This window comes from Carcharodon carcharias, chromosome 21 (assembly GCF_017639515.1).
Source record: "Carcharodon carcharias isolate sCarCar2 chromosome 21, sCarCar2.pri, whole genome shotgun sequence".
Lineage (NCBI taxonomy): Eukaryota > Metazoa > Chordata > Chondrichthyes > Lamniformes > Lamnidae > Carcharodon > Carcharodon carcharias.
The window spans coordinates 57,773,283-57,800,716 of NC_054487.1; the positions used below are offsets into that span (position 1 = coordinate 57,773,283).

The 27,434-nt window shown below is 39.4% G+C and overlaps 1 protein-coding gene across 9 annotated transcripts in view; it reads right to left on the reverse strand.

Annotated features, from left to right (window-relative positions):
• si:ch211-272n13.3 (ankyrin repeat domain-containing protein 26) overlaps positions 1–27,434 on the reverse strand; it is a 195,706-nt gene that overhangs the window by 164,970 nt on the left and 3,302 nt on the right. For 7 of the 9 annotated variants that reach the window (XR_005946506.1, XM_041216463.1, XM_041216458.1 and 4 more), the window contains exons 2-7: positions 26,681–26,795; positions 21,932–22,105; positions 16,974–17,080; positions 14,009–14,146; positions 11,955–12,091; positions 4,998–5,048 (exon numbers count right to left, since the gene is read on the reverse strand). Coding sequence is in view for 8 of the 9 variants with exons in the window: in XM_041216463.1 (XP_041072397.1) it covers positions 4,998–5,048; positions 11,955–12,091; positions 14,009–14,146; positions 16,974–17,080; positions 21,932–22,105; positions 26,681–26,795 (722 nt within the window). In the remaining variant the exon portion in view is untranslated. Of the gene's footprint in view, positions 1–3,833; positions 3,910–4,484; positions 4,503–4,997; positions 5,049–11,954; positions 12,092–14,008; positions 14,147–16,973; positions 17,081–21,931; positions 22,106–26,680; positions 26,796–27,434 lie in introns of those variants that run through there. The other 2 variants (XM_041216457.1, XM_041216462.1) reach the window with 2 other exon arrangements.

The following is a 27,434-nucleotide window of genomic DNA, read 5'->3' on the forward strand; positions in this document are numbered from 1 at the left end:
CAATAAATCCCCAGGGCCTGACAATCTACATCCCAGAGTACTTAAGGAAAGTACTCTAGAAATAGTGGATGCATTGGTGGTCATCTTCCGAGATTCTATAGACTCTGGAACAGTTCCTACAGATTGGAGGGTAGCTAATGTAATCCCACTATTTAAAAAGGGAGGTAGAGAGAAAACAGGGAATTATAGACCGGTCAGCCTGACGTCAGTAGTGGAGAAAATTCTAGAGTCCATTATAAAAGATTTAATAGCTGAGCACTTGGAAAACAGTGGCAGAATTTGACAGAGTCAGCATGGATTTACAAAAGGGAAATCATGCTTGACAAATCTACTGGAATTTTTCGAGGATGTAACTAGTAGAGTTGATGAGGGGGAGCCAGTGGAGGTGATTTATTTGAACTTTCAGAAGGCTTTCGACAAAGTCCCATATAAGAGATTGGCATGTAAAATTAAAGCGCGTGGGACTGGGGGTAGTGTATCGAGATGGGTAGAAAACTGGTTGGCAGACAGGAAACAAAGAGTAGGAATAAACAGGTCTTCTTCCAAATGGCAGGCAGTGACTAGTGGAGTACCACAGGGATTGGTGCTGGGATCCCAGCTATTCAAAATATATATTAATGATTTAGATGAATAATATCTCTAAATTTGCAGATGACACAAAGCTGGGTGGAAGGGTGAGCTGTGAGGAGGATGCAGAAATGCTTCAGTGTGATTTGGACAAGCTGAGTGAGTGGGCAAATGCATGGCAGATTCAGTATGTGGATAAATGTGAGGTTATCCACTTTGGTAGCAAAAGCAGGGAGGCAAATTATCTGAATGGCTATAAATTGAGAGAGGGGAATGTGCAACGAGACCTGAGTGTCCTTGTACACTAATTGCTGAAAGTAAGCATGCAGGTGCAGCAGGTGGTAAAGAAGGCAAATGTTATGTTGGCCTTCATAGCGAGAGGATTCGAATACAGGAGCAGGGATGTCTTGCTGCAATTATACAGGGCCTTGGTGAGACCACATCTGGAATACTGTGTGCAGTTTTGGTCTCCTTATCTGAGGAAGGATGTTCTTGCTAAAGAGGGAGTGCAGCGAAGGTTTACCAGACTGATTCCTGGGATGGCAGGACTGACATATGAGGAGAGATTGAGTCGGTTAGGGTTATATTTGTTGGAGTTCAGAAGAATGAGGGGGGATCTCATAGAAACCTATAAAATTCTAATGGCTAGACAGGGTAGATGCAGAAAGGATGTTCCCGACGGTGGGGGAGTCCAGAACCAGGGGTCACAGTCTGAGGATACAGGGTAGACCATTTAGTACTGAGATGAGGAGAAATTTCTTCACCCAGAGAATCCCTGTGGGATTCGCTACCACAGAAAGTAGTTGAGGCCAAAACATTGTATGTTTTAAAGGAGTTAAATATAGCTCTTGGGGCAAAAGGGATCAAAGGATATGGGGAGAAAGCGGGAGCAGGCTATTGAGTTGAATGATCAGCCATGATCATAATGAATGGTGGAGCAGGCTCAAAGAGCTGAATAGTCTCCTCCTGCTCCTATTTTCTATGTATGTTTCCATGTATGAAGACAGGTTTTTGTCTCCACAGGAACTGTGGTGATGGTCATGGACAGATGCATCTCAACAAGTATAGTGGCGAGGGGAAATTCAAGAAGGTTTTTCCCTCCCGGTTCTCTTATCATCTTCAACGTCAGCAAAGTGGTTAAATTAAGCTTGGTGCGACAAAAATGAAACATGTTTTTCTTTTTTGATTAGTTATCAGGTTAATGGTTGATGAAAGGTCACAAAAGGCTAAAATGTTTTTACAGCTAGCTACTGTAATATGGCCTGAAAAGACAGTGTAACTGATTAATTTTCAGCTGCATTTTATGACTATAGTTGTGCCTGTTATGCTGTGAGAATGTACGTAAGGTATGGTATATCAACTGAAATTGGCCACTTTGCTAGCTTGATCTTTGTGGGAACACAGGGGTTATGGGAGCAAAAATATAGCAAAGAAAAATTGGTCAATTCACCTCACAATAGAATGTCCTAAAGCAGGATATTGGCAATAAAATGACTAAAAGTCTGTAATTATAAGAGGTCAGTTATGAGGTATTTTTTTCAAATTGTAGATATTCCAATGGTACGACACCTATCATTATCAAAACTCAGGATCAATCTCATTAAGGGAACATGGAATGCTAGGCCTCTTAGCGGGTCTTGTAACAGTCAAAAAGGGAATTTTGAAACAGTTCATTGGGATTCTGTCCATGAGGATGACATCACTTTTGACCACTCACAGAGTTGATCATGCAGAGAGTAATCAATCTCGCTGATCATCAAAGGTTCTGAACACATATACAGGGGGGCATAACAAAAGTGTATCTTTCCTTTGTTTCTCAGTGTACAGCCAGATATTGGCCAGAAGTTACATCTTTTCCCCTGAGCATCTGGTCTGCACTTCAGGTATAATTAGAGACTAGGGGCAGAATTTTGCCGTCGGCGAGCGGGGTGGCAGGGCCCACTTGCCGACGTGTAAAATGACGCGGGATGACGTTGGGCGGAACCCCCAATGTCGTCTTGCCCCATTTAAATTTTCAGGAAGGCAGGGGGCGCAGCAAAATCAGCTGCGGGCTCACCGACCTGTCAATGGCCAATTGAGGCCATTTAAACAATTAAAGGACCTGCCCGTCCAACCTTAAGGCTAGGAGCTGCGGCGGCAAATAGAGAAAACATGAAACCTCATGCACAGGCGGGATGAGGTTTCATGCAGGGTGTTAAAAATTTTAATAAAGTTAATCTGTAAATTATGAACATGTCCCATCTCATGTCACATGAGGGGGACATGTTAGGGTTTTTTTTTCTATTTTTAGTATTGTTCAAAGTGGAAGTGATCTCACTGAGGCTGCACTTAGCCTCAGGGAGACGTATGCTCTTTCGCGCACACGTGCGAAAGAGCGCACTCTCGCTTTTAGGGAATCCCACCAGCTCACACAGAGAACGCAGAGCACTTCCTGCTGGACGTCACGCTGGGCAGGCTTTAATTGGCCCGCCCACGTAAAATGGCGGTGCGGCCCGCTTCACTGGCAGGGATCAGCTCCCCACCCGCCGGAGATTGAGTTGGGCCAGCCCACCCGACAGGCAGAAAATTCTGCCCTAGATGGGACCAGCTGGGCTGGGTAAGAGGAAAGCTTGTGAGTATCACTCAGGGAACGTATAACCCTTTCGTATCCTGATTGAGTTAAAGCAGTGAGCTAGAGGGGAAGAAACCAAAACAAAAACAAATACCTGGCAAAACTCAGCAGGTCTGGCAGCATTGGCGGAGAGCAAAGTTGACGTTTCGAGTGCTCATGACCCATCAACAGAACTAAGTAAAAAAAAAGGGGAAGAAACCAGTTGTTTTTCTGTGGGTTAAAGTAAAGACATTGAAGGGTAAGGCTGAGAACTGTGTAGAAGATTTGGCTTTGTGGAAATCATCCAAACAACAGGATGTGTAAACTTTTGATCTCATAGTTTAAAGTAATCTAGGGAGCTGGATGAAAGAGGCTAGTTGTCTGTAGTTTAAAAGCTAAAACATGAACTGGATTGGGAAAATTCAGCTTCTGTGGGGTATTTATAAAATGAGGACACATTGCATTGAAAGAAATCAGTTTGTAAGCTTTGTTTTTTATTGATAAGTTCTGCATGATGCTATTCACCTGTTCATCAGATTTTGAAACATAGTTCAATAAAATTAGTTCAAGAATGCTATACTCTTGCCAGTGTCATTATTTATTCTATTCAAGTTTGAATCCTCGTAACAGTTCAAGTGTTACATTATTTCTTCAAACTAAAAGAATTTATACTTACACCCTCGTATGCCAAAGGCATTACTAAGTATCTGTGGCTGGTTCTCGTTGAATAAAAGGATGTAGTATATTAAAACCTTTAAATGAAGAGTTATTTATGTTATTTTTATTAAGTATTATTCTTGACAACAGGCTGCACAACAGGCTAATTGCTGAGTAAATTTTCAGTGAGAAAATCAAGCTACTGGCTCAAGCCAATATCACAAATTCTTTGAAGTGATTTCATTGATAGTTTCCCGCTCCTTGCTTTGGGTTGAAAAACTAAACAAGTGCTCAATTTTCTGTTCGCTCACTGACCAAATTGAATTGCTTTGATTCACTAATGTTCAGTCAATTGGATCTTTGATATATTTGATATACGATACACAAGATGTGATGCTTTTGAAAGTTATGCACTGTTATAGACGTGTGAGGAAATAATTACTTCTCTCCTAAATTAACTGTTGAAGTTTTACTCCAGTGTTCAGGGGAAAGAGAACTAAAAGTTATCTTAAGAGTTGGTTTCACAAACTCAAGTGCAGTGCTGCAAGTACTGCACTCTAGACAAATAAATGCAGTGATATTAATGAGCTTAAGACACTACATTTTCGCAAACAACTCACAATGCATGAATTAAGGTTGGTCATTAACAAAAGAAATAAAATTTATGTACCATTTTTTCTGTTTAGGCAGGAGACATTTGCAGAAATAGCCCGCAATATTCAACTGGATGACGCATGACAACGTTCCAATCTCCATTTCTGAGTGAAATTTTCAGTCAAGTAACAAGACAGAAAAAAGGAGCACAAACTATTGTGAAAGTTTAAAAGCATAAAATTTTGCAGTTTTGAGGGAAAAAAGGGAACAAATTTTGATCATCAGAAAAGTTGGCTATTTCAAATATTCCGAAATATAATTATATAGTCCATTTCATTCAGCAATTGTTTGACCAAAATTTGCTATAAACTTGATGTTTCTCATTATATCAATTTAAAAACAATTTAGAAGTCTGGGTTTCACAGGGGTGTTAATTCACAACTCCATAATGGAAATTCTGAGCAAATCAATTTTCTAAGTGAACTCAATAAAGCAAATGTTGTGCAAAAGAGAGAAAATATACATGTCAAGTGAGATTATGTTAATCATATACATTATTTTGTCAGACAGTTTCTATTGTCAATACTACCTTTCTCAGAATCACTTGTTCTCCACTTCTGTTCAGGAGACTCCTGAAACTCTACGTCCACAAGAAAAGACATGAGGAACAGATGAGACAAAGTCAGGAACAAGAGAAAATAGAAACTAAAACAGCAGAATTCTAAACACAACATTGCTGCCAAGACCATTACAAACAGGGAAACATCATTTAAAAGGTTTACCTGAACATTTTGAATTTTGAAGTAAGAAATTTGAGCAGCCCATGTTAAATTGTTGAAATACTGTTTGAAACCAAATTACCTATAACATTTTTGGTATTGTTTTACTATAATTCAATATCATGTTTAAATTTTAGGTGGCTACAAATACAAAATATTGTATTCTACAGACAACTCTTCTTTGGTATTTTTCATAAACTAGACACTGCAAACGGTTTAGTTGTGTAAAGCACAGCAAGTATTACGTTTTGTGTATTAAAATCATTATGCTGACTGAGAATTTTTTGTCCCCAAGTCAAAAAATAGCAGTGTTGGGGAATAAAGAACTTTTCTATTCTAGTCTTCCAGTCTCTTCAAATTCCCAGTCAGGGGTTGCTTGACCAGATGCAAGATAAAGCTCTCCATTTTCTGTCCAAAACCATTTGTTAATCCCAACCTCAGAAAATCTCACACTCAGGGGTACACTTCCATATTCCACAATAACTTCTGGGCTTTATCACCTACACCAGCAGGTTCCCACATAACAGCCCATGGAATCGAGTAGGAATGATGAGATATACAGTATGTTCAGCATCTTTCTTTCGAAGAATAGATAGCCCAGCAGCAAAAAGCAGTCAATATTATTTCCCAATACTTACTTTTCTCTAATGGAGGGTGGCATTTTCAAGCTCCAGTATAGAATTAAATTAGTTCGACTGAGCTGTTTCTCATTTATTAATTATACCTATGCAGTCGTACTTGGTGAGGTGCTAGTTAATCATAACTGATGTCACACAGTGCACCTGCCTGAATGTTCCCCAGATATTCGGGAAAGCATGGGCAGATGTGGCTCCATTTCCTTCATTCAGATTTCACCGTTGCCAGTGGATAGGTCATAGGATAAATTAAGTAAAAGTGGAGATGACTTATTACTGCTGGCCACTATATTTCATTTTTCTGACTTCTGTGAGATGCCTGCATTTTTTCTGCACTATTTGACAATGAATGTCATAGTTGCAATTATTGCTGGGGTGAAAGCACTGCAAAGTTTAGTCACGAAGACAATGGATACTTTACACTACATTTAGTGGCAGTGTATTAAAAATGCTGTTTTTCTTCAACCACACAAAAGCTGAGCAGTACATTAAAATTCTTGACAGTGGTTGACATCGCAAGCAGCACATTATTTATAGTAATACATATGTTCACAGCATGTGAACTTCATCATTGGGGCTGATTTACAATAACCAGTCAAATTCCATTTTTCTTAAAATGATATTCTGAGCTCCTAACCATTGCTTTGGATTAAATTTCACAACTCTATTATTCTGTGAAAATTATAAATGGGTCACCTCTATTCGATATTATATATTGCTTTACTTATCTGTAATTAATTTTCATCCCTCAGTTTTAAAACTGTGAATACTCAGCAACAGGGTACACAAAATAGACCAGTTAGCACTAGATGTTTGGGCCCCAAAGTTACTGGGTTAGGGTAAGGGTGCAAGTTGGCTATTATACCTTTACAGGTTCAAGAATGTCTAATGCACTCCAGGATTCTGCTGCAGAAGTATCTGGTATAAATAAATTCAGTTTCAGGATGCCCCAGAAAGCATCCATACTTGCAATGGCAGCCACACATAAATGAGCTAGGACAGACATTACCTGGCCCAAATTCCAGAAATTCTGCCTTCCAACAATGGTTCAGAATATTTACTACTTAAAAGGTACGTTTTGCAAACACTCTTCATCAAGGAAGTATTTGAGACAGTACAACTAAGATTTCTTGGAAATTTATAGCCAAATCACAGCACTCATTGCAGGCAAAGGAGTAATTTTTCAGTTATATGCAGGATGCCTTCTGCTAAATTCTGCTTTACTCTTGGAAAACATTCAATTTCAAAGCATAATTGAGCTTGGATCCGAGGGCTGCACAGTGGGATACCCAATGCAAATCCCAGTTCATGACATCTATATACTGGAGCAACAAGAAAAGCAGAAGGCTAGAAGGGGGCCAAATTCATCATGAAGTGCCAGAGGAAAGCCAGACCATCCTGGTACAATCCACTGAACAGATCATGGGTACTTTTCTAGAGCTTTCCTAAAAGATATGTCTTCGGAGCTTGCACTATTGTCATGAAGCACTGGAAGAGGATTGCTTTTTGTTGCAATTTGATCTACAACTATTGCTCACAGCACATACAACAGCAGAGTAAGTGATTGCAACTCTCAGCTTCTATGCCACAGACTCAAAAGAACTACAGGGCTTTTTAACTATCAACTAATTCGCTGTGCAATGCCCTCTTTGACCTGGTAACTCAATTAATACGACTTGACAGTGCCCTGCATACTGAGGAATCAGGGATTTGTCAGATTTGTTCGATGGGAAATATTGATTACACTCATGTTGCATTGCATGCTCTAAATGTACATGAACTACAAGACTCCCATTCCTTAAATTTGAAGTTCATTTTCAATGAAGGCATAGATTCTTGCACATGAATTCACAATATGTTAGGAGCTTTTTTTTATAATTTATGAGTACAGTGCCTCAGCTTTATTTAAACAGCAGGAGCAAATGACAGAATGGCAGCTGAGTGATGAGGGATACCTACTACTCCTGTGGCTCATACCGTCTCCTTGCAAGGACCCCTGTACTGCAATGACTATCCTAAAGACAGGGCAAAACATGAGTAAGCCATTAGCGTCGGGATCGGTATTTGCATTAAGTGGCCAAGAATGGCTAATGAATTACCATGGCATATTTTGTGCTTCACCGCTTTGCCATCTTGCAAGGACCACAGGTAGATGTCCCAGATGATGCCAAAGTCTGATTAACACGGCTGTTGCAAGCTAACTGAGAGTCAGACTCTTGGTCACAGCCTCATAGATGAATAGAGTGCTGATATTTTGAAGCCTTAGTCCAAAGATCTGCTCCCTCTCAGCAAACCTTCTATGAGCTAAGTGAAATTCTTGCTCTGCACAGCTAGACATGACATTTTAACCAAATCTCAACATCAGCACTGTACCTGTTCTCTATTGTTAAACAAGAGCACCAAATACCAGCAACCACAGTATCAAATCTACCAGTGATTTATTAAAAATATTCATAAAAGCGTTACTTTATTCTGTCACCATGCACAACCCTTGATAACATCTGAGTTTTGCTCTACCTCACTCTGAGTGGCAGCCTGGGATCAAGGTTTGGGGCACTGCAGCAAAATATTACAACTTCTGGGAACAGAGGTGGTCCCTTGCTCAAGATAAGAAGGCATCACAATTAAAAATCCATGAAAGCTCAGTGAACTGCTTATGCTGAATGCCAGAGGAGCAAGCTTCACCGGAAAAATTAGAATCCCAATCTGGGTGTATTCAGGGTCCACTTTTCACTCTTTGGAAGCTCATTCATAGCAAAAATAAAATAGGTTAAATCTATCATCAAAGAACTTAATGTGTCAAATAAGATGACATTTTGGCTGTGGTCTTGGATGTTGAAAGGTAAACAACTGGCAATAGTGGTGATCATTTACCCATCACTCACCCTCACCTTGGTATTTAGCATCTAAGACACACACTCAAGTTACAAGTAGTGCAGATGAGGAATTGTTACGTTCATAGAACACAAGATGGTAGAGTATGCAGGTGTGAAAGTTCTGATGAAAGGTCAACTTGAAACATTTTCTGTTTCTCTCTCCACAGATGTTGCCTGACCAGCTAAATATTTCCAGCATTTTCTGTTATCACCCTAAATCTGTGTACTGGTTACCAGTCCTTCTGTCACTGCAAATAGTTTCTCCTTATTTACTGTATCAGAATTCTTCATGATCTTAAATACTTCTTTCAAATCTCCCCTTAATCTTTTCTTTTTCAAGGAGAACAATCCTAGCTTCTCCAGTCTTCCACATAACTGAAGTTCTTATCTCTGGTGTTATTCTAGTAAATAATCTCTGCACGCTCTCTAAGGGTTTGACATCCTTCCTGAAGTGTGGTGCTTAGAATTACACATAATCTTGAAGTTGTGGCTTAATCTGTGATTTATAGAAGGTTTAGTATAACTTCCTTAATTTTATATTTATGGCTCCATTTATAGAGCCAAGGATTCCATGAGCTTTTTCTTTTAAAAAAAAAGTCTTAACTTACCCTGCACATACTACCCCAGGTCCCTCTAGTCCTGTATTCCATTTAAAATTGTACCATTTAGTTTAGTACTAACACATTGCTTCACACTCTTCTATGTTGAACTGCATCTGTCTACTCATTTCAGTAATCTTCCCATTTCTTCCTGAAGCCCATTATTGTCCTCCTCGCTAATTACTACATTGTTGAGCAGGGTTGTCCAACCTTTTGCATGTAAGGGGCCACACTTCAATTCTTTTCTAACTCAGGGGTCCAATGAGCAAATTTCGGAAAGATAAAGTTTGGCACAAAATTAAATATGAACAGCAATGAACATTAAAAGTGCCAAGCAGCAGACCTAACCAATAAAACCTTTTTTGCCTTTTCGCTTAAGAAACAGAGTTAGAGAGAGACAGACTAGGCCTCAAGCCCTGAACACCAGGAAGGGAGCAGGGACTGGGGCCAGGCTAAAGATTAACTAACACTGACCTTGCATTTGCATACTCTGAGCAGGGCTCGGTGGGATCCATGGGTTGCCCTGTATCCTGGGGTCCGCCTCCGTTGTGCATAGGTGCTGCGGGCAGGGGTACGTGTGTGTGTGTGTGTGTGTGTGTGTGTGTGTGTGTGTGTGTGTGTGTGTGTGCGCGTGTATACATACACATGTATGTGTCTAGCTCAGTCTTGGGGTTCTTATTCTCACATACACTCACAAACTCACATGCAACCCCACCCAAACCCGGGAGGTTTGGCCATCTTACCAGAGGAGGAATTCAGGACCACTCTGACAGTGCCAAGAAGCGCTTTCTTGCTCCATTCAGCAATACTCTCTGTTTTCTGTTTCTTAGCCAACTTCATATCGATGCCACCACCACCATTTTAAACTCTTGGGCTTTAATTTTGCTAACAAGTTTATTATGTGGTAGTTTGTCAAACACCTTTTGGAAGTCTACATATACATCAACTGCAAAACGTTCAAAAATCATCTCTGTTACTTTGGAAAGAAAGTTTGTCAAGCATAATTCACTTTTAACAGAACCAAGCTGTCATTTATTAATTATATTTTCCCCAAGTTCCAATTAATTTAGTCTCGGATTATTGTTTCAAAGTTTCCCCACCACTGTTAGGCCGACTGACTTTGGATATCATGTTTACCCCTCCCCCCAATTTTGAACAGAAGTGTAACATTTCCAATCCTCCTGTCCTCTGGCACCTCTTCCATACCTAAAGAGAACTGCATTATGACCATAGCCTCACTATCTCCAAACTTACTTCCCTCAGACACCATGCATAAATCCCATCAGACTGGGTCACTTTTCTACTTTGTAGCCCTGCCAGCCAATTAAGTCCCTTCTCTATATATATTGAACCTATCTAATTTCTCCACTACCTCTTTCCTTTAATGTGGCATTGGCAGCATTCTCTTGTTTAGTGAAAAGGGATGTAAAGTTGTCATTTAGCACCTCTGCCTTCACAAGATCGCCTTCCATCCCTAATTAGCTCCACCCTTCCTTTGACTAATCCCTATTTTATACGTTAATAAAAAACTTGAGTTCTCTTTTATGTTAGCCGCTAATCTATTCTCATGCAACCTCTTTGCTCCTCATATCCATTTTAAGTTCTCCTTTGCTTCAAAAAATGCAAACACTCAAGACATGATGAGCTATATGAGACAGAAAGGGTACTGAGATAAGCCTCCTGTTAAAAATCTTCTCCATTCTCTATCGCTACCCCCCCCCAAATTCAAAATATAACACTGAAAAACAGGCCAACTAAAATTTTAATATTTCTTTCTCAGAAAAATAGAGACCTACAATAGTTTTTATTTAGCACCAATGGAACTAAACTAGAGATGTTAGTTAGAAGCACATTACACTCCACAAGAAACTGCAATGATCAATATTATAAAATGACTCAAATTAAAAGGTGGAAGCATTCAAGCCAGAAGAGCCAATAGCAATGAAGTACAAAGTCAGAATCCAAAAGATATTGATTTTCCCACTTCACATGCCTTCAGATCAGCATTCTAGTTGATATTGAATGTTGACTAAAGAAATAATTGCTAGATGCCTAAAATGGTTGACGAAAGCACAGTACCGTATTGTTTTCAGTGATATCAGGTACTCATATGGGTAAAGAGTAATTTACAGACATGTACAAAGCTGTCAGTTGGTAGTCAATAGAAAATTAAATTTTTGCACAAACATCAAGTCCAAGAGTTTCACTGGAAAGTCCAGCTCAGTCTTGCATAACTTGTATTTTCTATTTTGGCATCTCAGCCTCATTTTTCCATGTGATATATATTTGTAACATTTCAATCAATATATGTATCAATGGAAAGTCTATTGCAGCATTTGAAAAGATTATACTTAGCTTGTATTTTCAAAAGGGAGAACAAAATTCACCGTTGAACTAAAATATGGTCACATTAAATTTATTTTCCAAAAACCTGGTTTTCAGGTTCTTGTATCAAACATTCATAGCTATACATCTGCAGCTATTTTAAACACAACTTGATGTACATATCTTACCAGAAACAGAATTTGAACTATATTTAAACTGTTGTGCCCATATCTTCAATAAACCACAGAATCTAAAATATTCTAGTACAAAGCAGAAATATTTTCAAAATATTTCGATATATATATATCTCTGTGCTTTTCCTTCAAACTCACCTTCTTTGTCTGTGGCTGGTCCTCCAAGAGCAAAACCTACTTCAGCAGCATGGTCCCCTTTCACCTTGCTTGTTCCATAGTATGGTGACTGATGAAGTTTCTTTTTTGTGTCATACTCAGTGATTAGATGTGAACAACTGTATAAATCAGAAGAAAGGCTTTACTTAAATAAGAACCAACCAAATGAGAAGTATTTCTTGTACAATATTTCCACTTTAGAGAAAGTGAACAATGTTAATTTTAAAAACATAATTTGAAGGCAGTGTCTTAACAGAGAATGATAAAAGCAAATTTACAGCTGTTTCATTCCAAAATCTTAGAATCATAGAAGATATAGTGCAAGAGTCCATTTGGCCAGCTTGCTATTGTCAGCTCCTTGAAAGATATACCAAATTACAATCTTGCCCTATCACAACAGCCCTGCACTATATCCCCAATTCAAAGTATTTATCCAATTTTCTTTTGAAAGTTATGACTGAATTTGTTTCCAAAAGTGTATTCTAGATCATAACTTGCTGCGTAAAAAACTGCTCCTCTCATGTTACTCCTGGTTCTTTTGGCAGTTGCCTTAAATCTTTATCCTCTGGTAACCAACTCTTCTGTCAGTATAAACAGTTTCTTTTTTTTTTACTTTCATCAAAACTATTCATAATTTTGAACACCTTGATCAAATCTCACATAAACCATCTCTGCTCTACAGACAACAATCCCAGTTTCCCAAGTCTCTCCATGCAACTTAAGTATTTCATCTCTGGTGCCATTCTAGTAAATTATCGCTGCAATCCTCCAAAACTTTGACAAGCTTCCTAAACTGTGGTGCCTAGCGTGGCCACAATAATTCAGCTGAGGCCCAACCAGAATTTTATAAAAGTTTAGTATATCTTGACTGTTTTTGGACTCTTATGCCCTTCTTAATATAGCCAAAGATCCGGTATCCTTTCTTAACAGCTTTCTAAACTTGCCCCGTCATCTTCATAGATCTGTGTATGCACATTCCTCATATTTCTCTGTACTTGCAAACCCTTTAAAATTGTACCATTTAACTTTATATTGCTTCTCCTCATTCTTCCTACCAGAATGTATTATTTCTTACCTCTTGGCATTAAATTTCATCTGGCATATGTCTGCCCATTTCACAAGCGTTCCTATGTCCCTCTGAAGATGACAATTCAGACTGAGTTATTGATCCACAAGTGCAGGGACCACCCCAGTATCCAACTCTGTTGGCCACACTTCACTGGTCCATCACAGCCAAGCCCAGTCTTGTATTCGTTATACTTCTCATTTGTGTACTTCCCTTCCCTAGTTCAAGATCACAGGCTAAAATCATGCCTGACCACTATAAACAAAATAACAGGGAAGACCATATAGTCCCTCTGTACTCATAATTTAACCCTTTAAGCCAGTATTATTCTGGTTAACCTACTCTATACATCCAAACCTTAACACGGTGCCCCAAATGGAATCTGATCGAAGCTCTGTATGACTGATGTATAACTTCCCCTCTTTTATATTCCAACCACCTGAGATAAAGGCCAATGTTCTATTTGCCTTTTTGACTACTTTTAATACCTTTGTAACTTTTAATAATTAGCATATTTGGGCATTCACATCCCTTTGTTCCTCCACAGTTACTAGTCTCTCACCATTAAGAAAATCTTCCAATTTATCTTTCTTGGATTCAAAGTGGATTAACTCACACTGAACTCCATCTGCCATAAATTTGCCCACTCACTGGATATCTACACTTTCCAGTAAAGGTTCACTGATTTAAAAATTGCCAGAACCTGGTCGAGTCTCCCCCCATACCAACAGCCAGAAGTACCGAGAATAATTGTAGCACACAACTGTAGTCCAGGTGAGATAAGCCAACCAAGCACAGATCAGGAATTGAGTAAACGGTTTTGTAATCTGGTTTTATAGGGAGACATACAAACAGTACCATTACATCCTAGCCCACCAATGCATTAGTAATATCATTGCCATGCCAAATGCATCCCTCCACCATCGCCAAACATGAGTAAATGCAAGAGATGAAATAGTAAAATCCATACGCATGGTGTCCATTCATCATTGCATGATCTTCAGCTGTCCATCCTTTATCTTCTTTTAAAGAAACATTTGCGTCAAAACGTAGAAGTAGTTTAACTAAACTAATCTGTCCATTACTTGCAGCGATCATCAGAGCAGTTCTAGAAAGAACATAATACAGAAGATTTACAAACTATAAGTAAAATATATTTCTCTCTTTTATGGCTGCTACAAACAGCCAATTGACTTATTTTGTTCTCAGGATTGAGCTTTTGAAGTACTTGCATGTCCAATTCCTTGATATGTAATCAATAACTCATGCAGACAAAATATGTGATATAAGTGTCCATATTGATTCGTTCCCTCCTGGCTGCAAATTAATTTAAGATACCTCCTTCTTTTGATGTGGGACTGTCATCAGTGCCAGGCTGATCTGATTTTTAAAAAGAATCACAACTTCTTCTTTCAGGCCTACAACATCCTCTTTGGCATTATGGAACAGGTCACAAAAGGCCAGTAATGCATTTTCAATTTGGCAACAAAGCAACTCACCACAATGGTCAGGCTTACCCATTTGCCATACTGGTAGTATTTACAGCAACCCAATAGTTCCAACCTGAATAACAAAGGACCAACTTTACAAAATGGCATTTGCAGCAGTCTAAACAAGGAAGCCTGAAATCTCTGGCCAAACTGCAGAACACTCTGTGGGACTTGCGTACTTTGAAGGGATCAACTGTGGACTACTGCAGTATTGATACTTATGACAACCTTTGACCCAGAAGCAGTAACAGTAAGGAAAATTTGTAATTACTTTAAAATGCCTGGGGAATCTGATTGTTTTTAAGAATGTTTGAAAATGACTTTTAGGAGTTGGCAATTGTAAAAGGGTCAATTGGAATTTTTTTTGGATAACAAGAAATGCTGGTCCATGTGACCTAGCAAATCTTGGCCTGGAAGCAGTACCAACAGGAAGGATGTTAAAATACAGAGGCCGTGTAACACAAAGTAGAACTGCAGACACAAAGGAAAGTTGAAGGCAGAAGACAATCGGTACACAGATGCAGACACAAAGACAGAGACAGAAACAGGAACACAAATTTTGTGGGAGAAGTCAGCAAAACTCCTTATGAAAAGGTCAGTTTTCTGTTTGGCAGTAAGTAGAAAGATAGAATTTCAGAAGCTCTTGGGTCAGTGATGTAAAAGGGACTGAATCCCAAAAAATCGGTGCAAATAGCACAGGTATGTGAAACAGCTGACAGTTTGTATCAGAGGACCAGATCGTGAACAGGGAATTGTTGGTTGGTCGATTGAAAAGGAATTCTGGAAACATCTGGACTGATGTAACCTGAGTGAGAGAGGGTTCGTTGAAGTGCTCCTTGTTAATTCTATCTCAGAGCCTCAGAAGTGTGGAAAATTGTAAATATGTTGCTTAATTCAATTATGAAGATGTTCTGATTAAGATGTTGTTTGTATTATTTGTGGAGAAGATTTGAATAGTAATAATATTTGATTGTAATGTTAGCAGCTCTGAGGAAACTAGAAGGTTAAAAATTTTTTTAAAATGCTTTCTACAGAAAGTTGCTACAGCCGGATTTGGTGCCAAAGAGGGTCTTGGTGTTACGTGGATGGCAAATGGCACAAAAATGTCGCTAGCGAGTCTGGAGTTAGAGGGCCAGGTCTCCCATAGGCTAGGGATTAGGTAGCCAGGTCACATGTAGCTAAGGGGCTACATGCAAAACTGCTGATAGACAGACCTAGGCAGGGTATTAATTAGGGACCTCCAGGACCTCAGCATACTGGATGAGGAGTCAGAGGAGAGATGGCATCACAGAGAACCGAAGAAGATGACATCTGTGTCCAGACAGCTTTGAGGAGCAAGGATCGAAAGCAGCTTGTCTAATATCATTTATTTTGAAGTATTTTTCTTCAATTATTTACTTAATAAGTTCTGTTAACTTGTTGCACCAAAATCATTGTCAGTCGCCTTTTTGTCTTTTTCTAAGAACTTAGTTGTTACACCTTACAGATGGAATACAGCTGCAAGTGCATCCAACTTGAGGGTCAAAATGACTGAATTGGAAAGACTGTGAGATAGCACATGGTGCTATATTTGTGGGGGAGTGATCCAGGTGTTTGTGGTTCTGCAAGATATATCTTTATTGTATTGACTATTTAAAGTGAAACTTACCTTTTTATTTGAAGTATCATTTGCTTGTTAATTTATGTTTAATTTACATTGGTTTTTGATTCATGTTAAAGTAAAAGTGACAAAAAGTGAAATCCCATTGATAATTTCTTCATTTGGGGGTCACTCCTTAAATTTGCTTATTTTGGTTTACGGTTTCCCCACAGGGATTGTAACAGACTGTCTACATAAAATTCTCCTTAAACTGAAAGGATGGTACTCTGAAAAGCCTCAACATTCCGCAATCCCAAGCAAATTGACTGGCTGGCTTTAACTTCTAACAATTCCTTCATGCCAGTGAGCAACATGCATTTATTTCCCTGCTACTCTCCTGCCACTCATCCCCTTAATCAGCAACTAGAAGGGTGTAAATCTGCAAAGTTCAAAGCTACATGACCTTTGTGAAATAAAGAAAGGTACTACACTGAAACTGGTTTATGATATCAGAAGCTAAAATTTCCTCGTACTCTCTGATTGTAGTTACGGTATTAAAATTACATGCTTGGAAGAGCCAATTGTTCTCAATGTATGGCATCATTCTAAAAAATAAGCTGGAATTGTTGAACTATCAGATTCAGTTTAAGCAATGGAATGTTTCCTAACAATTTCTTGCATTCTCTTGTAGATGTAGACTTCTGTTACTGGCAACCAGAAAGTCCACATAGCAACAGCAATAATCAGTGCTTGATAGGTATTACTTCAAGGATTCCATAAAGGAAAAGGCAGAGGGAATAGATATTCAAATTTTGCACAAACAGGTTCTTAATGTAGTAATGTAACATTTAGTGTGTAAACTGTACCTCCCAGTTTTGTCCTTGGCATTGACATCTGCTCCTTCTTTAAGTAAAAATTCCACTATTTCTTGATGATTCTCAATAACAGCCAACAGCAAAGGTGTATAACCATCCTTTTGGAAACAAAATTTATTTAAATAATTTAATTACTACAGGCAGAATAGTTAGCAATTCCATCACCTATGGACATGTTAAGACATTTCCACACATTAAAATTAGCTCCCATTTAATTAATTTTTTAAAAGCTTTGATAAAATTTGAAGATTTGAAAAAATGCTTCTAGTCTTTATCCCACAACTTCACAATATTAGTTAAAAGTTGCCATACTTAAAGATGTATTTTTATTCATTCTTGACATATGGATGTCATGGTATTCACCATATGGACCTTTGCTTGAGGTTCCCACCATTACAATGCAGGCCACGTGATATCAAGGAATAGCTGAATACACTGGATAATGCAACAGCTTGGGGCTCCGGCAGCATTTGACTGTAATGTTGAAGGTGTGTGTTCCACAACTAGTGGTGCCTCTAGCAAACTACAGCTACAACACTGGCATCTATCCAATAAAATAATTAATTATCCAGGTATGCCCTATCCACAAAAAGCAGGGAAAATCCAACCTGTCCAATTACCACTCCATTAGTCTACTCCCAATCACCAGTAAAGTGATGGAAGGAGTTGTCAAGAGTGCTATCACATACTAATAATCTGCTCACCAGTGATTGTTCAGGGTTCCACCAGGATCACTCAGCTCCAGACCTCATTGCAGCCCTGGTCCAAACATGAACCAAAGAGCTGAATTTCAGAGGTGAGGTGCAAGTGGCAGCCTTTGACATCAAGGCAGCATTTGACCAAATGTGGCATCGTGAAGCCCTAGCAAACTGAAGTCAACAGAAATTGAGGGAAAACACTCCATTGGCTGGAGTCATAACTAACATGAAGTAAGAGAGTTACAGTTATTGAAGGTCAATCATCTCAGCCTCAGAAGTTCCTCAGGGCAATGGCCTAGGCCCAACATCTTCAGTTACTTCATCAATCACTTTCCCTTGCTTACAGCAAGATTTGAACAACATTCAGGCTTGGGCTGATAAATGGCAGATAACATACATGCCAATTGCTACCATCTCGAAAACGAGAGTCTAACCACATTCTCTTGACATTCAATAAAATTACCATCAGAGCATCATAAAAATGGCAGTATAATGACAACCTGATATATTTATTACAAAGTAGTTTAACTTAAACATAAGTCATCTATCACAAAACATGCCAACCCACCACTTCTCACTCAAAAAGAAAACAAAAGAGCCATGACAGATAAAGAAATTAAGGGAAAAGAAGCTGAACAGGATAGATGGAAGGAAAAGGAGATAGAGCAATAGAAACTGTGTAATAACACAGAAGCTCAGGTAGTAATTCAAAAATCATTCATTATTGCGGATTGGAGGGATGGTGATAACGTATCACTAACGCACTACAAACCATCACAAAGTAGCATCATAAAGAGATAAAAGAATGTTTTTCATATTGGCATATTGAGAAGTTTCATCAAGTTTCATCCTTTAATCTTACTGGATTATCAATTAAAACATCAGAACACTGACACGAATTTTCACTTGGAACACAGACAAACCATAATATTCTACATATAGTTTACAAAAGATGAATTAATTTGGGAAGTATTTTTACTGCATTTGAGAAAACATTCACAATGGTCTCAATGTGGGTAAGAAATGGAATAATCCTGGAAAAAACTGGTTTAGCAATGTGAAAATGTAAGTGAAGTGGGAATCAATGGGCAGAGTCAGAAAAGCTGACTCTGTACACTGCAGAAATCAAGACATAAAATACCAGCCATTAGTATATCACTAGAAAACATTCAAGTGAAAGCATAAAAAAGGAACACCATCAGGCAGACAAGGCAGCTGAGAGAGATGACCACATTTCAACAAATGGGATTTTTTTTTAAAGCGCAGGTCTTTAAACAGAGGTTGTTACCCTTGAGCTAGATTAATCCATCTGGGTAAATGGAGTCCAAAAAAGGTCCAGGTACCAAGGAATACACCTGTTGCAACCTGCAGTTTAAGGTGACTAAATTCATTGGTGCAATCCAAGAAGATTTTTGAAATAATTTGTTGTCAGTGACATCGTCTCCTTTTAATGGGGATAAAGTTCCACAATGATCAATGTAGGGAAAAAGAGGTGACAATTCATTAAACTTAAAGCAGTTGTTTCTATCCAAAACAAATGGAGCGCTTAAGATGCTATAATGGCAATTTCAAAATTGACATTAATGCAATGAAAAGTGGGTATTGTTTTTTGGATGATATAAATCCAATTTAAATATAAGGCCGTGACTTCTGAGCTCCCCAGTGCCCGATTGCAGGGGTATGCCAAAAATGTGCTGGTGAATCCCTCTTGGAGCATCACAGGTAAAGGTTTGCACAGCAATTGCACAGAAGTGCAAGCTTCCTCTGGGCAATTGCTCTGAGCTGGGAACTATCTAAAAATGTGATTCAAATCATAAATTTTGGATGGTCCCAGCTGTGTTACACAAATAATTATCCAGAAAAAGTTAGAATTCAAACTTATTCTAACTTCTGGGTAACTGTTGTAAAGACCCAGATTGACCCTATCCCAGGAGGCACCCCTCACACCCCTGATCCTCCAGAGTAACCCCCCCCACAACCCCTACCCCCATCACCACCCACTGGCAGGGGATTCCCCTGCTCACAGGCCAGACCCGACCTGACACCGCCCCCCCCCCCCCCCCCCCCCCCCCCCCCCACCCCCCCACCACCACCCCAACCACCACCACCGACCCCAACCACCATCTGCCTCCCCTAAAACAGGCAGGCCCGATTCGACCCATCCACCATGAGGTTCAAGCCCCACCACCCCACACCGCACCTCCCCACCCCACCCTGACCCAAGGTCCGACCCCAACGTACGCCCCCCTCCCCCCCCGAGACCTGAAGCACCCACCTAACCCCTACCCACTCCCCTTGCTGAGATCCGAAACCCCCGCCCCAGCCTCAACCCCACCCCCGAGGTCCAACCACCCCCAAGGTATCCCCTACCCAACGAAGTCCGAAGCCCCCTGCCCACCTGAGGTCTGACACTCCTCCACCTGAATCCCACACAACTCTCATTGAGGACCAAACCCCTATGCCCTAACCCCATGTTCACCCCACCCCAGGTTCGACCTCCTTCACCACAACCCCTCACCCCTAGGTCCGACACTCCTTCACCCCAACCCGGAGGTCCCACCGGCACCCCACCCGCAGTGGTCTGTCACCCAAGCCTCCAATCTCTCCCACCCATCCTCCAATTCCCCTGCTTCCCGGCCTCCGATCCCAACCTCCCCTGGCCTCCGATCCCAACCTCCCCTGACCTCCGATCCCAACCTCGCCCCAACCGCCAAATTCTATTCACTTACCTTAAACATTTATCTTCTCCCTGGCCTGTCAATTTCAACATGACCTTTAACTTACCTGGTTTATGGCATCTAGTGCTTAATAAAAAAGGTTGCGCGGGGGGGGGGGGGGCGGCGGCGGGCGGCGGCGGCGGCGGTGTCCTTCTTCAACACGACTCCACTGGATTGCAACACTGAGCCTCAAGGACAGTTGTGCTGCCTGGATCCCACCCGGCCTTAGTCTGAAGATCGGGTGAGACAGGCATGGAAGAAATTTAGTGTAAGTAATCGGGCATGGAGTGGCAATCTGATGCTGACTGCCACTCTGAGGAAGTCACGGCCCTTAAAATTCAATAGTGATGGGAACTGTACCACGATTTGACAAGGAATCAATATAATGGATCAGGATGAAAAGGTTTCTGGTGATTGATTACCTCCTTTTAACAATGTCAGGCCTTAGCACAAATGCAGGTTAACATGAATATCTTCAAGTTGCAGTCCATCATTCTCTGCTCTGCCAAAGAATACGCTGGCAATGCCCCCATCACCTCCCACCAAGCCAGAAATCAAAAAAATCAATTGATTTAGTGAGAACTTGCCCTTTTTCATTCTCATATTGCAGTTAGAAATCCCATAAATAGTTGTCATGTACAATGAGGTGTAATTGGGTTTTAATTGCAATCTGAGTAATAACTCCTGTTGAACAACTGATCTGGCCCTGAATAATGAGATGGTTTTGTGGAATGCTGTTAATTCTCTCCATTATAATTAATTACTAGATTTTTTCAAATTTTTTTTCATAACTTGATTTAATTTTTAAGTTTATGATGATTCAGCTTTTACCCTAATGTACATCCCAATATTTATTTTGCTTTCCATAAAATTTTCAAGGAAATAATTTGGTTACTAAAGTGCTTATTTCCGGATTTGTTGAGAAATTCTTTAATGCTGCTTGAACAGCTTGATGACACGACTGCAGTTTGACACTGGGAATCCCAACTAAACAACACTACAATCAATTACTTGTCAAAACAGTTAAAGTGGGGCTTTCTTGAGGTCAGTGGTGAGCTCTCTTGCATTGTTGCTGACCGTAAAATCCAAGCCATTTGGTGCTGCTGACTATCTCTCCAATCTGCTTTAGAAACCAAGTACAATGCATTGTAGTGTAATACAATATATAATTTATCTGATTTTCTTGTAGGAAATTGTTAACAGTAATTTAATAATTGGAAACTATGTTAATACTCAGGCCACCATTATAAATATGACTGAAGCTTAGCACATTTCAAGTGCTCATAAGCTAATTTATATTAATGTACACAGTTTTAAGAGTAGTTCAATTTGGATTTGGAGTAAATGTCATAAATGATCTGAGTTCTATTGGAAGTAACACTACCTATCAGGCCCTTAACAATGCTTGCTGATGCAAACTTATCAGCAACAAATCACGTGCTTTGTAATGTACCTAAGAAAGTATGGCAATTTTCTACAACACAAAAAGACATGCAAAAGATAACAATTAAAAAAGAAATACAAATGTAAGTACCTTATTTCGAGCATTCATGTGTGCTTCATGCTCTACCAAATGGATTACCAAAGAGATGTTAGGGATCAGAGCTGCAAGATGCAGGGCAGTATTTCCATTAATATCCACAAGGTTAGGGTCAGCATTATGGCTTAGTAAGACGACTGCACAACGTTCTTGTTGGCACTGTACTGCCTGTGGATGATGTAACAAAAAGTTTATATGGTAACAATTTTCACAATTGGACACTTGGAGCATAAAGTTCATCTCTGTCAACCAGAAGCAAATCTGGACAAAAATTGCATTTAATTTGCCAACAATTCACAATTAATGAAAGTTCTGAACATACAATACATAATTTAGATATGGGGTGTCATTTAATTGAAACCTCATTATATAAACTCAGTCCCTGTTACTTCTGCGGGCAGCACAGTGAAAAATATTAACAACATAAAAGGTGTCACGCCACATGACACATAATAGCAGCTATTTCACATTGAGATTATTATCATCCAATGATTACCAAATTATCATCTCTATTTTAATGGTTACAAGTATACATGTAAGTTTTTACTTAAACGCTTCAACTCCTCCTAAAAACTTGGGCTTGGATTTTTGTCTAGAGAATTTGGATTCTGCAGTCCAACACAGGATGCATCAGTACCAATTAATTAAACTATGGGATATTTTGCTGCAGCTCCTAGCACTATCTGCTAAATAATTTTTCTGCAAATCATTTTGAAAAATAAGTCTCAGACTTCTGTTAATATGGTTTACAAGCCAGCAATTAAGCTATGCAAGATGCGCTGGGGGGTAACAAATTTTTCAATTTTCCCTTTCTATCAGTGGGGAAGAATCAAGCCTCTGGATACCATCTTATGGAACTCAGTGCAAGTGAATACAGGCGCAGGAGTAGGCCACTCAGCTTCAAGCTTTTTCAGATGATCTGGATCTTACCTCTATATATTTACATTGGTTCCATACCTTTAAATACCCTTACCCAACAAAAAACTCTATCAATCTCAGTTTTGAAATTTTCAATTGAGCTAGCCTCAGGAGTCATGATCACATCCTACCACCAATGTTCCCACTAATTTTTTTTGGAGTGCAGTGCGCAGGTGATTTGTTTAAGTGTGCGGCCCCCTTTAAAATTTTTTGTAGCACTGACTTATGCACGGCATGCGCAGGGACTTACAGGTTGCTGCCCAACCACGCAGTTTAAAGGGAATATTGCTTACCACTGGATAACATATTGCTTTGTGAAAGGATTACATAGTTGGAGAAATATTTTTATTCATATTTACTTGTCTTCTCCTCTTCAGTGGATAAATAAAGAATACTGGATAATGTCAATTGTACAAATCTTTCTTTACCTATTAATCAGAAAACTTTCCTGGAAATTTGAAAGTTACATCCCTCACAAATTCAATAGCTGTCGGAGTTCTAAATAGCTCAATAGCCTAAAGTACTGTCCTCTCAATTCTTGACAACAAAGTTCAAAGCCATGCAGATTAATCGTATGAAAGTCTTTCTGGTGTTCTAAGGGCTTCAACTGAAATAAGCCTGTGCAACCCCATCGTAGATTCCACTGACTGCTGGTATTTTTTACTTTAGAAATGGCTAAGGATACCAGATAAAATCAAGCTTACAAAACAATTTAGTTTAATAATTTAGCAGAACTGCTAAATGTAATTGTAACATTTGTAAATGTTATTGTAACTCAACTCTAGGAAATAAATATAATGGCTTTGTAGCATCCTTCTTATTCACTCCATTCTAAAATACAACATTTGTATTGTCTATATTTATACCCAACTTGGTTACCACATTCACAAATTGGCCTTGCCCTTTTGCTTTGTTATTGTGAGAGATACCTGTGCATTGTATTGACCATGACCATACAGAAATTACTTATTTCAAAAATGTTGACATGTAGAGATCACACTTCATTCAGCAATTTTCCATTTAGGTACAATGCAAAGCAGTACAAAAGCATACTGATAAATTTAACAAATCTTATCAGCCTACAATCAGCTCTCACTAAATTCCAAAAAGCTGACTTAAAACCCTTCAGGTCAGGGGAACAAACATAATAAACTGAATTGTTCTATCAGCATCAGGTACATTTGTGAACATAACTAACTCATAGTTGATCTAACAGCAGCACTGAGCTATTGTCTTGTTATGTCTTTAGGTCTTTCATTTACATCTAAAATTGCTGTGTGTAATCTTCCAATACTAACATGATCCCAGTTATTGCATTTAAGTTGCAACAGTCTATGGGCTTGCTGTATTCACTTAGGGTTAATATACATCCCGTTTCAAAAGACTGAGTTACAAACTTGGGAGGGGAACTGTCAAATATTAACATTCACAGCGACCTGATACAAACATTGACCAACTCTAGGGATTCCGTGCCCTCAGTTTGGAAAGATAATTACACCTTCGCATCTCTGGCTGTGCAGTCTTTCAGTTTTAAGTCTCTCTGCTTTTCCGACTGCAATGCACAGAGAACTGCTATGCACCAGCCAACAATGCTGCTTGAATTCCCAAAATGCTTAAGTTTGCTTACTAACCATAAGCATTGTGCAAGAATAATAATAGAAGTTTAAAATGAAGACTGAATTAAGACTGTAAACTATGGTCCAATCATAAGGACATAAGAACTAGGAGCCATTTGGCCACTCGAGCCTGCTCTGCCTTTCAATGAGACCATTGCTGATTGTGGTCTTAACTCCACTTTCCTGCCAGTCTCCCATAACCCTTGACTCCCTAGATCATCAAAAATCTGTCCAACTCAGCCTTGAGTATATTCAATGATACAACCTCTGCTGCTCTCTGGAGTAGAGAATTCAAAGATTAATAACCCTCTGAGAGAAGAAACTCCTCATCTTCTCATCTTAAATGGGAGACTCCTTATTTTGAAACTGTACCCCCTATTTCTAGATTCCTCTACAAGAACCACCTTGATTATTACCCTACCGGACTTGGGGATCATCTTTGGTCTTGGCTTTCTTGGGCAGAAACAGACATCAACTAGTTTATTTTCTGAATCAGTTTATTCTAACATTAAATAAATGTTAATTTTCAAATCCAGAGAAACTAATTAACCAAATAAGAATTATTTAAGACAAATATTCAAATTTACTGCAACCAATACAACTAGATACACTGCTCAGAATTTGCATATTTGGCTTATATTTTGAATGAAGAGACAAGTTGATATTACCTATTGCACAGGAGGTCAAAACCAAGTTGGGGTAGGGGAGAGAAAAAGAGTTAAAGCAGACCAGGAAGAGGAAGAATTGGGGTGCAGAAAAAGAACAAGATGATCTGCATGGAGAGAGCGGACTAGAGGATTGGAGGATGTTTGGGTAAATAGTGGTGATGCGGTTGGGGGAAGGGGAAAGACAGACAGCTTTAGAAGACATTTTTTGATGATTTGTGTAGGGAATGGGACAGAAACAAACTCCCTGCATAATTGGGGAAGGGAACGGGGGAAAATAGACAAAAAAATATACATTTGTTTTTATGAATGCCAAGATGTCTGCTCCCTACCATGCCAGATATATAAAGTTAGGCCGCTCCATAATGACAATTGGTGGCAAGAGCCTACTTATACGATTACAGAATCACACAGTGCAGAAGAGGCCCTTCGGCCCATCGAGTCTGCACCGACACGTGAGAAACACCTGACCTACCTACCTAATCCCATTTATCAGCACTTGGCCCATAGCCTTGAATGTTATGACGTGCCATGTGCTCATCCAGGTACTTTTTAAAGGATGTGAGGCAACCCTCCTTCACCACCCTCCCAGGCAACGCATTGCAGATTGTCACTACCCTCTGGATTTTTCCTCACATCCCCCCTAAATCTCCTGCCCCTCACCTTGACCTTATGCCCCCTTGTGAATGACCCCTCAACTAAGGGGAACAGCTGCTCCCTATCCACCTTGTCCATGCCCCTCATAATCTTGTACACCTCGATCAGGTCACTCCTCAGTCTTCTCTGCTCCAACAAAAACAACTCAAGTCTATCCAATCTCTCCTCATAACTTAAATGTTTCATCCCATGATTATGATTAGTGGAAATGACTTTAAAGTTCTTTGTATTTTTTTAATCTACTCTCCTAACATGTAAGTTTCCCTGGCAAATATGGAGACAAAGTAATTATTCAATGGCGGGGATTTTCTGGCCTCGGTGTGGTGAGACCCCGCTGCCATGGGGGATACGTCTTGCCAGCCAGAAGTCCACTGACCTTCAGCAGGACCGGGCGATCCCGGCGTGAGCGGGCCCAGAAAATCCCACCTAATGTTTCTGCCATTTCACTGTTGTTACCTATGAGTTAAACCTCTGTATCCATTAGTTATGCTATCTTTATCCTGATTATTACTATTTCATTTCATATTTCTTGATCATTTAATTTCATAGTTCCACTTTGCTTTCCTAATTGTTTTTTGACTTTGGGCAGGATTTTCAGCTCGGTGTGTGGGTACATGCCCAACACGCACAAGCGTGAGATACCGCGCCATGACATATGCAGGCTCAACCTTTACAATCAGCTATTATTTTAACAGCTAAAGCTTTACACCTAAAATTGGAAAACACAATTAAAGTGCCACCTACATATGTAATTGGCAGTGTAGCCAAATGTTGACAAAGCCCAATGCAAACTATTCAAATCGAACACTGTGACGCACTCTTCATTTTTACTGCAAAACAGATGCACAATATTTGGTCAATACAGTAACCATCTATTTATTTCTTACCTTCATCAAAGGGGAGCGGTTATCATTGTCACAGATATTTAGTTTTGACTTGTTTTCCACAAGGAAAGCAACTGCCTCTGCATGCCCACTTGCACATGCAAGATGCAACGGAGCCCTAGAAGGAAAGTAAATACTAACATATTTATCACAGGACAGAATACTGCTATGACACCGATGCAGTCTGCACAAAGCATTCTAAAATGCCTGTGCCTTTTTGAATAATTCATTTTTTAAAGTGACATTGATCAACTCTTTTTCTGAGACTGCAGAATCATAGGTTGTTACAACACAGAAACAGGTCACTTGGTCCAACAAACCTTTGCTAGTATATTTCTCCAGATGAATCATACTTGCCTGGTTCCTCTCCATACTCATAAATACCAAACAACTACTTAATTCTATTTTATGAGAATGTATTTCTGAACTCCGCTTCAACTGCTTATGGTTGAAAATTCCACATTTATCATTAAAAATATTATTCTACCTCCACTAAAATTCTTGTTCTAATCATCTTAAAATTCTACTCGTCACAATTTTGCCAACCACTGATAACAAACCACCATTATTTTGCCATAACTTTTCATAAAAGCCCTCTATCTGGTTACTACCTTAAGCTCCTCAGCTATAATTAAAATCCCCTAATTTTTGAAGTCTCACTTCATAATTAACACAACGCCCTTGACAACATCTTCAGCTTTGAGAGTGTTTTTGATCCTTTCACCTAAAAGGTTAACAGTAAACGACAGTATAAAAA